This window comes from Caretta caretta, chromosome 1 (assembly GCF_965140235.1).
Source record: "Caretta caretta isolate rCarCar2 chromosome 1, rCarCar1.hap1, whole genome shotgun sequence".
NCBI lineage: Eukaryota > Metazoa > Chordata > Testudines > Cheloniidae > Caretta > Caretta caretta.
In genome coordinates, this window is record NC_134206.1 from 293,104,922 (window position 1) to 293,117,904 (window position 12,983).

The following is a 12,983-nucleotide window of genomic DNA, read 5'->3' on the forward strand; positions in this document are numbered from 1 at the left end:
TCTTTTGAAAGCAGGAGTAAACAAAACATCTTGATCAACAGGTTAGATAAATCAGCAAGCTTCTGACTGCTCTAACACACACTATATTGACCATTTTCATTGTAAACTTCATAGTGTTATTGTAATTGGTAATGCAACATACTCTAGTTTTATCTGGCTTCTAGTATTTGGTTAAAACAAAAATTAAAAAAGCAAGCTCCTGAAATTAGTATGCTTATTGACATGGAGTCATTAGTATAAGCCAGTTCCACATCTTATTTTAAGCGTCTCCCAACATTCACCTTATCTTCAGTTTCCCATCACTTCTCCGGGAAAGAATACATAATTGTTGATAACCATACAAAAGGACGATATAACCATACAAAAGGAGGATTGAAAACTCTGGGCTCTAATAATAGGCATGATGTCCATACGATTTCTAACAAGGTGCACTTTTATCATAAAGACGACTTGCATGCGCAAAAAACAGAATCCAAAAGGAAATGTTTAAAAATAAGGTATGTGTTAGTGTAATAGACAAATATGATAATGATCTATTAAGAGACTATCAAACTGAATTAAGAAAATATGATACTATATTGGTAAAATCCTGTTGGTCACACAAGTGCTTAATTACTATAATCTCTTCAACAATTTAGTTATGCAATGGAAAATTACCAAATATTTAACTTTTACTAATACAATATTCCTTAATATCTGTTGGTAAACACATGACCCACATCTCTACTATAAAAAAAATTAAAACTTCAGCTATGAAACGTCATCTGCTTTTCAGAAATAAAAAGCAACTGTTCAGAACTGCAGAGTTATTAAGCACAAATCCTAAAAAATATCTACCAATACCTGAAAAAGCATATACGCATCTTTAGCACATGGTTTCAGAGTACTGACAGATCTTCTGTTACTGTTTCCTGGAACTGGTACTGGTTGTTCAATAACATCTGTGTAAAAAAAAAAAAGTTTGAACAAAAGGATGTTCAAAAGCAAGTATCTATGCCTATAAGACAAATAGTTGCACAAATAGGTAATTGTTCCACTAATAAGTTTCAAAAATAAAGGTCAGATTTTTATTCATTACTACTAATGAGTATTCCTTTAAAATAGGGGTTCCTTAGTCAGTTACTTCATATTCACAAAATTTAGTTAAAAAGATATTTACTCTAAACGATCTAAGACTAAGTTATATAAATATACTTTTATTAATGATTACTTAAGATACTATTTTAACCTATTTTATTTCGGAGTAACAAGATTAACAGGAACACTAGAGTAATTTTTTTTCTATTACAGCCGTGCTAAGAGACCCATGGTAAGATTCTGTGCTGTGAAACACTGAACTCATGGCCCGAAGAAGGAAGAGACATGGTAACTTTAAGCCACCTTTGTGCTCACCCAATTCTGGGCCACTCCACAGCCTTCCAACATAATGTAGTTTTAGGGTTTTTCCTAAATAACAGCAGCCTGTCCCTAGCTACCTATGAGTCACTGAACTACTCAATCTCCACAGTTCTACCTGCTGTGGTCCTGCCACAACCTGGCCATCTTACCCCCAGCCTCCACCCAATGACTGCCTTGCAAACCCTAGCCTTAAGGCTGTTTTCTGTAGTCTCTGCATTGGGGAAATTCTGTCCTAGCTTTTAGAGCTTTACACCACTCTGGCCTGTTTATGCAATATAAAGGGACTGGAGAGGGCATGAGGATCTCATCATGAATCAGGATCAAGGATGCATTATATTAGATTCTGCGAAAACACAGGGGTAAAAGTGCATCCCACCCAACAAAAGTGAATGAGCTATGCCTACAATTTTTGCAGCATTTAGAAACTTTGTGTTCTTCAATATATTTATATATTTCAGAATCCTAGCAAGGTAACTATTTCTGTGTTTTTAAATACAGCTCTAGAAAACAGGTTAAAATACACAAACAAAAGGAAAACATTTACCTTTGTATTGTTCGTCTTCAGAAACCACTCTCTCAAAAACGACAGTAACTACTTGTCGCACTGTAGCTGCAGCAGTGTTATTTGTGATATTATCTTTTGTGAAGTGAAGTCGAAAGCAAAGGACAATTGCCTGCCAAACAATTTCCAGTTAATACAATGTATTTTTTTTTAGCTAAAACTAATAGTTAACCATAACATTTTTTCCTCTAATAATTTATCAAGAAGATACCTAGAGATGACTTTTTTATTCTTCTTTATATTTTATATATATATAAAGCTGAACTAAAGTCTGATACAAAAAAGATTTCTAGATTGTGCTGTGAAAAATGTATTTTCATTGCTCCCATGGCCTCATGGAAATTAGACAGTAATAATTAAATTCTGATTTAGATGTGCCAATGAAGGCTGTAATAATTTTACAGGCAATTCAGATACAATAAGTGACCATGTAAAACATAATTTAACACTTATTCCATTAAAATAACTATGTTAAGAGGACATTAAGGTTATATGGTTAGTCACACACAGGTCAGGAAATGCCAAAGCTAAAGAAGTATACACAACCTTAACTCTGCCCCCTCTTGAATTAGGACATGGTCTAATTACATGATCACACATTCCTCTAAGGCAAGTAATTACTTCTCCCTATGGTTCGTATTTTAATGTTATAATCACACTATACGGTAACAAGTTGGTTCCTCTTCAAGGTGCTAATACCTCACACAGTAATGATAGTAATTCACAAGATGTTTCTCAAGAAATACACTGAGTTGCATTAATAGTACATATTTTAATAATCTTTTTACTATGTATTTTATATAGAATTTCTCATTTGTATGACATAAGTTGTTTTCTCCTGAAATAATTCATTTTATAATTAAATGTACTAGTGTATGTTTTTGCATTGTGTTGCACTTCAACCACAGTAACATTGCAATATGTTGTGAGTTTCACAAATATATAAATACATTGTTCAGCTTTCTCTTTCTGTAATTGACTTATGGAGTCTGTTTACATGGCACACACAGATTAATACACAGTACCATAAGATACCGTACATATATAAGTTTCCAGCAACTACTACCTGATACTATTTATTTTTTTAATTAGACAGCACTAATGGTAATGCCTATAGTTAAGGCTGCCTAACATTTTCCTTCATGAAATCAGTGTTTTAATTACTTGTAACTTCCAAAACTTCAACTTTTAGACTGAAATTTTCCAAGCTGTGTCTACACCTTAGGCTGAATTTTTTTTGCTGGGAACATTTTAGCAAAAACAGTTCAGTCACTTCTCAGAATTAGGTTAAGGAAAAATACATTGCTCTGTAGAGACTTGTTAAGAATTTGGCAGGTATATTCTGTCTGTATTGAGCATGCTCCAGCCAAAGGCCGAGCAAGCCCTTCCCTGCAATTGCTCTTTTTAACTACTAGGGGTTGCTGCGGTGCCACATAATGAAACAAAGGAGGGAGACTTTCTTGCAGCTGCTCGCATGCTTCTGCTGCTGGCACCAAAACGGAGGAGGAAATTACTTGTCTGGAATGAAAAGGGTGAGGAGGTGGGGGATGCAGAGAGGCTGGTGAGAGAAGAGAGAAATGAAGAAACAACAGGATCTAGGCAGGATGAAGTGTGAGGAATAAAGACAGACAGACAGCAGGATGAGGAGGGGTGGACGGGGCAGAAAAAGGCTACTGGAATACATGTTAGCAGCAGAGGTGACAGATGTGTTAGACAGGGAAAGAAACATCAGTAACTACTACATAATGCTCCCTCCCAGAACCTGGAATAGAACCCTGGGTTCCTGAGTCTCAGCATTCCTCTGCTACCTAGAAAACAGCATGAAATCCAATGGCAAAGTGCCTTCCCTGCCCCCAACCACCCACCCCATTTATTGTCTCATCCACAAAAGAGAAAAGCCAGCTACTGCTATCAGTTACTCCACTCTATTAGCTCTAGTGATACAGGTCTGTGCATCTAAAGATTCTAATCCTGCCAGTGAACCATGTGGATGGTCAGTATTTCTCCACATGCTAGAAGTTCTGTTTTTTTCAGTTTGTATGAATCCACACATGCTGCTTCTTTTTTTTTTTTTTTTTGCTGATATTTAAGACTAGGAAATTACACAATAAGACTTAAACTTGTGAAGTCAAGCACTCGAACGTTAAGAAATGCCAGAATAAATGTTGCCCACACAACCTTAATTTGGGTCCTTTGTGCATATACATTGCTGAGATAGTATACAGTTATTTAATAAGAGACTATTTTTTCTACTGGACCCTGCCTCACTCAATGCACAGGATGGAGGATGTTCATTATTCAACACGTGGCATAGTATATTTACTGCATACCATCCAAATTCTATACGGAGTAGAGAATTCCTAATTTCCTCACAGACTTTTCTGTGGCGCCCACCACAATATCATCTCACTGCTTCACAAACTTTAATGAACTTCTCTTCACAATCCTCTTAAGAGGTAGGGAAATATTATCCTTATTCTATAAATAAGTAATAGGCACAGAGAGATTAAAGCCAAAAAAATCAACAATGTCCACTAATTTTCAGTGGCAGAGACCAGGACAGAATTCAGTTTTCCAGGATGGCATTCAACTGCCCATACTTCCAGACCATCCTTTCTTTTCCCACAATCACCTGCTTGATTTAACTACTCGTCTTCCAAATTCAGCAACAAACGAGGTACAGGTTATACAGAAACAGCTTCATGAACTACACAACCTTAATTCTCTGAGCACCATCCATCCCGTACACTGAACGAGGTTGGAGTCCCACAGAAAGCATAGTAGGTGATTGTTAAGTGAGGAGTTACTGTATATAATGTCCCGGTTAATGTTCTCTAATTGCTGAAAAATTAGAGAACATGCTCGTTTAAAGTTGTGCAATGTTCCCTTATAACGTTGTTTGGCAGCCGCCTGCTTTGTCCACTGATTGCAGAAAGAGCAACTCATTGGAGCTAGCTGGTGGGGGCTTGGAACCAGGGTGGACCAGAAGGCCCCCTATCAGCTCCCCTAAGCTCCCTGTGCGGTAGCAACCCAGCAGGCTATCAATTGCCAAGCAGTTCAGCTGTTCCTTCCCCCACTGCCATGTGCTGCTCCTGTCCTCTGCCTTGGAGCTGCTCCCGGGAGCCTTCTGCTTGCTGTGCGTCGGGGGGGGGGCGGGGGGGGCGGGGAAGAGGGGTGCTAATGTCAGGGCATCCCTCTCCCCACATATGCTTTCCTTTCACTTAAGGATGGCTGAACCATTTATGTTCATAGATATAAAAATATCCCCTTCCAGTAGAGACCAAGCACAAAAAATGTCAACCGGGAATGTTAGTCCGATAAATCTGAGAGGCTGAAAACAGTAGGTTATAACAGAAAATACTGTGTAGTAACTACTGCATACAGATTTCAGAGTAACAGCCGTGTTAGTCTGTATTCGCAAAAAGAAAAGGAGTACTTGTGGCACCTTAGAGACTAACCAATTTATTTGAGCATAAGCGTTTGTGAGCTACAGCATCTGATGAAGTAAGCTGTAGCTCACGAAAGCTTATGCTCAAATAAATTGGTTAGTCTCCAAGGTGCCACAAGTACTCCTTTTCTTTTTACTGCATACAGAGATGACTAGTGCCTGCAGATAGTAAGGGGGCACAATTTAAATGTTTTCTTCCCCAACAGCTTAAGTCACAGCCCCTTAAAACCCCCCTCCACCCTCAGCAGCCTCTCCCCGCAGCTCCCAGATGTTTTCTGCTGCCGCCTTGCCCAGTGGCCACAGCTCCCAGCTTGCCGGCTCCAGCAGCTGAGGTATGATTTTTTTGGGGGGGCGGCAGCCACACTATATGACAAGCAGGGCCAGCAAACCCTGGCAAAAATCTGGGGGGAGACACGTGAACCAACTTGCCTCCCCATGCATTGCCTATGACTGCATGTAGCTTTTTCTTGTTAAATTCACACAGCAGTTTAGTTTCAGTTTGTGGAAAATACAGAATGCTTAACTATTGTGTTCCTGATGCAGCATCTAACAATCTCTTCTCTTAAGGGATTTCTGTTTCCCTACTAATGATGCTGCTCTGGTCAAAACATGATCTCTGACTGACAAAATTATACAAGGATAAAGCCCATTTTGTAAAAACAGGAGAACTTCTGAGATTGTATCTCAGCTTCCACAAGGAAAGACAAGGATGCGAGAGTTAGACATCAGAAAAGGAACTCCTAAGGCCTGCTATCTTTTGTGTTTCTTACTCCTTCAGCAGAGAATGAAAAAACTACAAACGCAATAGCAGAGAAAGGAATAACTAAAACATTAGACATACTGATGTTAAGTGAGGCAAGAGTGGCATGCCCCACAAAAAGAGTTATTAGTAAAGTCCCCCCAAAGGCTGGCTCAGAAAAATTTGTCTTGTTAAGACTAGGAGAGTGATTCAATATAATGTATTCCTGCAGGGACTGCTATGCTGTTGCATTCAATGTCAACCAAAAAAATACCATCCATATATTTAGTGAAGATGCTAAGGGCACACATTAGCTCCAACAGTAGTCATACGACTGCTTCTGAACTACACTGTATGTGATTGTTTTAGGGGAATATGGATTCATGCCAGATTCCCACTGTTCTTGATGAAAACAACATGACATTTTGTAGTGTTAAAAAAAAAAAAAGGCAAGAGGCCCAACTATTTAAAGTAGAGATTATTTGTGAAACTTCGGAATTAGCTTAAAGGCGACCAGATTTGCTGTTCTTTAGGACACAGATTAGGGTATAAAGTACCAAGAATAAAACTATCTGAAAGGTTTCTGTTCAAACAACTTTATTGTCACTTTCAATAATGGCTTCTTTACCTCTCAACATAGGTTACCATTTTTTAAAAATGTATGTCTGGAAAAAATGAAATAACAAGAGTGTGCTGAAGAGGTCTTTGAAGTAACTTTGGTGAAGTTATTACCTAAAGAATGGAAAATAACATAAAAAAGTATTTATAAACTATTTGAATGGCCTTGATCACCCTGGCTCTGTGCCAATATCTGTCACTTGTATTGCAGAAATGAAATGAAAGGATGAGTTTGTGTTATATTTTAATAACCTCCTAAAACTGACCAAACAATGATCTTTGTTATCTGGGGTAGGCTAACTAAACCCTTCTGCACATAAGCAGGAAGCCTTTAAATCATCACCTGGGAAATTAACTTGTTAGAGGCAGCCAGAGTATAGTTTATTATATTTTCAAGCTACAAGTCATGAGCCATCTGATATTGATATCTGGGAGTTTACACATCTTTTTCCATAGGAAACCAATTGTTCCAATATAAAATTCTTATATGAATTGTTTAATCTTTCACAAGATGGAAAGACACTATGTTGCTATAGATTATCATATTAACAATTACTTACTAGAAAGAAGGTTAAATATATTAACTCTAAAGTTAAAAAGCACTGAATGAGATCACCTTTTGAATTGCTTACAAGGAAAACCTTCAACAAGGGATTGTCAAAGAAATCAATAATAGCATAGAAAACACTCAACTTCAAATCTTATTAATTAAAATAAATTAAAAATAGCTTCAGATCTTCTATTTTCCCAAGTCACCATGCCAATATTGAAACTGCTCCTCAAAAGGACTTGAATAGGTGGGCTGGCTTATTAGTATAAGACTAGCCATCTAGTCAGTCAGGTAAAGATGGCAGTTCCTTTAGTGATTTTGCTCTTCCCTGGCTCTTGGGCGAGTGGGGGAGGCCCAGAATATCAAACCAACACACGTCCCAAAACTACATCCCCGGGTTTGTTGTTAACATTAACAATTTGAATAGCCAAGTCCAAGAAAGTACCTACTACCTAGCCCCCCAGATGCCGAATTACTCTCTGCCCTGTTCTTTACACCATTTATCCAATTTCCAGTTGCCTTAGTGGACTAACCTGCTACAGTTGCTGCAATCAATAGAAGCCCTTGATAACACTACTTTGTTCCCTCCTGTGTACATTTTAGACTGTAATCATCCAAACAAAAAATAAACGTTAAGGGAATAGGGAAAAAGAAAGCACCTCCCACAAAAATTACCCAGGCAACCTTTAAGGCACTCAGAATGTAGTCACTCTGTCTACACACAAAGTGCTTTCAAATGCACAATGTACATTGATAAAATAATGAAAAATGTTTCTCTAATCTTTCAGTTACAGTAATCTTAGATATTATATGTAATAGACAAAAATACATTGTGCAGAAACATGGTTTTAAAATTCTTTCCAATTTGGATATTGAAGACTGAATCTGAGAAACCAATTCTGTAAAACTGGGGAAAAAAGACAAAGAATTAAGTCCTTTTGTTCAAATTCACAGCATCTGAAAAGGATTCTAATAATTTTGACGCCCCAGAAAAATCTGACAGTGGCTAGATTAACATATGCTCTGCCTTCAGAGCATAGTGAGGAGATGACAATTCAGAATGCTTTTTATAATACTATTTAGATGGAAAATGAAGAAAAAAACCTGTAAGGGGAATTTTGGTATACAGAATTCCTCAATCCAAATTTTGCGAGGACATGGATCAATAGACCTATTCTTGCAAAAAGTACCATGAAATTAAGATACAAGTGGATCAAGACCCTCATTTTTGTGTCTCAGTTGAAAGGTGGCATCAACACAGTGCATCTTTAAGTTATATTGTAATGTTATTTCAGTTCTAACTCAAACAAAAATGTGCCACCAACACAAGGGCTATTTAGGAAATAGGTTTTTTTGGGATGCCTCCTTTAAAATACTAGTCAAGATAAATTCTTGGTGCATTGGCTGTGATTTCAGAGCTCAAGGTGTTGTGGGGTCTAGATTTCTCTGCCCTGAAAACATCCACACGTGCACAAGACTACTGGATTTAAAGCACTAGGTTATTATTCATGGGAATAGTCCTTTTTTAAAAACCACTTCTGGGTCTTATAGTGAGGAATTTCTTATTCTGGAGAAACAGCAAAAACAGATAAAAGAAGGAAGCTAAAATAAAACCAGTAAAGGTCCAGATGCAGAGGAAGAAGGAAAGACTAAAACAGCAGAAACCAGATTTTTTTTCGTTCATCCACTGCATTGTACCAAGGGATCAGCAAAAAACAAAACAACAAAAACACACCAAACCCTTTCATTTTGTAGGTAAAATCTTCTGGCCGAAGTTACCCGTCATGATAAATATGCTAAACAGTATTTTAAGAAAATATTCGAATACTAAAACTTAGATGCTAAGAAACAAAATTCTTATTCTAAATACCAATATTAAACTTTTTTCATGAGTGCTTGCATATGTGGCAAAAAGTCAGAACTTGATCCACTAGTAGTTTTACATAGTCTACCCTTCCTCCAAGTCTAGAGTGGTATTTAAAATGTCCTCACTGCCTTAGGCATCAACAATATCTGTCAATACTAGCTTTGTGTAAATTAGTTTTGCAGGAGACTTAAGCCTTTCCAGTGATTGCTACATGAGCTACCTTTGCTGTCTTACAGATACTTGCCACTGCAAGGTTAGCCCTTACTAAAAGACAGTAAACCAATGAAATAATAATGCCAAAACCTCTTTGCTAATGGCTATAGACAAGTTTGTCTCCCGCAGCTCAATCAACATAGACACTAGCTTGCTTACTACTTTTCAGATTCTCAAGCTTCACCAATTCCAAGGCTTGACTTGCAGTGAGAAACCAGTAGCTAAAACTTGAACAAAAGCAAAAAACAGCTGATATGGAAGGAGAAGCTACTGAAAGAGAACACCCGTATTTTGAACATGAACAAAGAACGGCATATATTCAATTGCAGGAACTAGAAGCTAAGGCAAAAGTGGACAGACTTAAGCTCCAGCTCAAGAGAATAAAGGAACAACAGGAACTGATTCATCCTGAAAAGCCAGCTTCTCTCAACAGCAAAGATGGGGACAGAATCTATCCAGTTTTAACAATGTTGGTATGTTGTTTGACTCTAAGGGTACATCTTCACTACCCGCTGGATTGGCATAGTGATCGATCTATCAGGGATTGATTTATCGCGTCTCAACGAGACGCAATAAATCGATCCCTGAATCAATGCCTGTACTCCACCTCAATAGGAAGAGTAAGCGGAGTCGACAGGTTTCGCTGAGGTCTGAGTGAGTCAGTAAACTGCACCAGCGACCCTTTAAGCGTCCAAATGCACTCTCTACCACCATTCTGCACTTGCTCAGCCTATAGCTGAAAGGCTCCTTACTACTGTCCAGGGTGCCTGTGTACAGCTTCATGAGCCAGGGCATTAAGGGGTAGGCTGGGTCCCCAAGGATAACTATAGGCATTTCAACATCCCCAACAGTTATTTTCTGGTCTGGGAAGTAAATCCCTTCCTGCAGCCGTTTAAACAGACCAGAGTTTCTGAAGACGTGAGCATCATGAACCTTTCCCGGCCATCCCACGTTGATGCTGCTGAAAAGTCCCTTGTGATCCACCAGTGTTTGCAGCACCACTGAAAAGTACCCCTTGAATACCCAGTACTGGCTGCCCTGGTGGTCCGGTCCCAAGATAGGGATATGCGTTCCGTCTATAGCCCCACCACAGTTAGGGAATCCCATTGCAGCAAAGCCATCTAGTATGACCTGCACAGTTCCCAGAGTCACTACCTTTGACAGCAGCAGCTCAATGATTACATTGGCTACTTGCATCACAGCAACCCCCACAGTAGATTTGCCCACTCCAAACTGATTACCGACTGACCGGTAGTTGTCTGGCATTGCAAACTTCCACAGGGCTATTGCCACTCGCTTCTCAACTGTGAGGGCTGCTCTCCTCTTGGTATTCTTGTGCTTCAGGGCAGGGGAAAGCAAGTCATAAAGTTCCATGAAAGTGCACTTACGCCACTGGGAATCATCCCAAACCTGCAACACTATGCAGTCCCACCACTCTGTGGTTGTTTCCCAGGCCCGGAATTGGCATTCCGTGGCATGAGCCTGCCCCATTAACACCTTGATCTGCAAATTGCCAGTGACCACGGTTTTAGCGAAACCTGTGTCCATGTCCTCATCACTCTTGTCACCACGCTGCCGTTGCCTCCTCGCCTTGTTTTTCAGGTTCTGCATACACTGCACGATAATGCGTTTACAATGGTCATAACTGCTGCGGTGAGCTGAACGGGCTCCATACGTGCCATGCTACGGCGTCTGCTTGGGCAATCCAGGGAAAAGGGCGCAAAATGATTGTCTGTTGTTGCTTTCACGGAGGGAGGGTTGACTGACCACATTTACCCATAACCACCCGTGACAAATTTTTGGCCCCATCAGGCATTGGGAGCTCAGCAATGGGGCCAAATTCCAATGGGCTGCAGGGATAGCTACCCACAGTGCACCGCTCGGAATGTCGACGCTTGCCACGGTACTGTGGACGCACACCGCCGAATTAATGTGCTTAGTGTGGACGCATGCACTCGACTTTATACAATCTGTTCCCAAAAATCGACTTCTGTAAAATCGGAGTAATTTCATAGTGTAGACATACCCTAATATCACTCTTATTAAAGCAGATCCTGTCAGAGGAAGATTACTTCACAAATAAGAGTGTGAATATTGTAATCCTGTATGAGTTTACTGTAAGTGTGCCTTTAGCCAGAATCCATCTTGAACGGAATAGTGTTAAACATGAAGTTATAGCTGTTGTAAGGAAGTTACTGCTTAAGGATCTTTTGATTGGGGATGATATTAAAACTTTGTTCAGTCAAGTTGATGACATAAACCAGTCACAGGAAAGAAATAATCCTGAACCTGTGTCTATTAGGGGCAAGGATTTGCCCATGGAGGGTTTCTCCAAATGTTTGTCTGAGGAAGATGGCTGTTTGTCTGTGCAAAGAAGCAGTGCATATGTGGAAAAAATTCTTAAGTGTTTATCTGGTACCTCAGAAGTGATTCTGGCGTTAGATAAGGCTCAGGAAGATATTTCTCTAGAGAAAATTAAAAATTGGTGTTCAGGTTACAGCCCTAACTGAGGAAGCTGAGTGATAAATTGTTGGCTAGTGAAGTTTGGGAAAGTAAGCCTGACTCAGGTAAAATTGACGTGCTTAAAGTAGCTCAATATAATAAGACACTATTTGTGGAAAAACATCAGTTTATCCGTTAAGGGAGGGAAAGGCAAAGAAAGTTTAGATGAGCACAGACAACTTTCTGAGCTGAATGCTTTGTCTAATCAGCAGTTTGGGAAGGCAAGGTGAGTGAAACATGAGTATCCCTATACCTTAACTGTTACCAGTGTGAAGAATTGTGACAGTGAAGGAAATGTTCCTCTGTCTGTTAGGGTAATGACTTGCCTATGAAGGGAGCTCCCCAATATCCAAGCAATTGTCTGTGAACTGCTATGTGTGCTGGGACAAAAGAAAGGATATCCCAAGCTGTTTGTCAAAGGGGAATGTTTCTCCAGCTCTTTTCTGTCTGTGTCTGTTGCTAGTGTATTGCTGGGTAAAGATTGTCTGATCAGGGTGATATCATAGCTAGGGCACAAGAAAAGCACAGAAGTGATTGGACTATGTTACCCACTGACAGTGTGGAAACTTAAAACAAGGAAGAGAATGCTTCTAGTCTTGTGACTATGAAGTCTAGCAGTTTACCTGAAAGGGGGTTTTGTGAAAATCCTCCTGATGGGACAGAGGTGTTTCTGGATTTAAGTGAAACCCAGAAAGAGTCTGCTGTTGCTCAGGAAAATGTTCCTTTCGAGCAAGCCCTAGGTGAAAAGGGTAAGAACAGAATTTCTGTAAAAAATGGGTTGTTGCTTAGAAAGATTCCTGAGGAGGAAAATCTTCAGGGTAGTTTTTTGGAAGCAGTTTGCTGCAACTGACAGGTGTGGAAGTGATTTGATTGAGTTAACTCTGGGTGAATCACTGTATAGAAAAAGCAACAGTTTGTTTGGGAGACTTGTTCCAGTTCCTAACTACCAGAGTCTTTCACAGGTTTATAGATCCACTGACTTTGTTTTACAAAGATGCAGTGTGAATAGCTTTGAGAAGGTTTTAGAGGAATGAACATTGTTAGGGACTTTAAACAGCCCTATAAGCTTAACCAGCTAGTTGGGGA

At 39.4% G+C, this 12,983-nt stretch overlaps 1 protein-coding gene across 4 annotated transcripts in view; it reads right to left on the bottom strand.

The window, feature by feature from the left end:
* Positions 1–12,983, bottom strand: part of MON2 (MON2 regulator of endosome-to-Golgi trafficking) — a 156,879-nt gene that overhangs the window by 112,515 nt on the left and 31,381 nt on the right. For all 4 annotated transcript variants that reach the window (XR_007354601.2, XM_048835935.2, XM_048835934.2 and 1 more), the window contains 2 exons: positions 1,943–2,072; positions 844–941 (listed from right to left, as the gene is read on the bottom strand). Coding sequence is in view for 3 of the 4 variants with exons in the window: in XM_048835935.2 (XP_048691892.2) it covers positions 844–941; positions 1,943–2,072 (228 nt within the window). In the remaining variant the exon portion in view is untranslated. The remainder of the gene's footprint in view (positions 1–843; positions 942–1,942; positions 2,073–12,983) is intronic.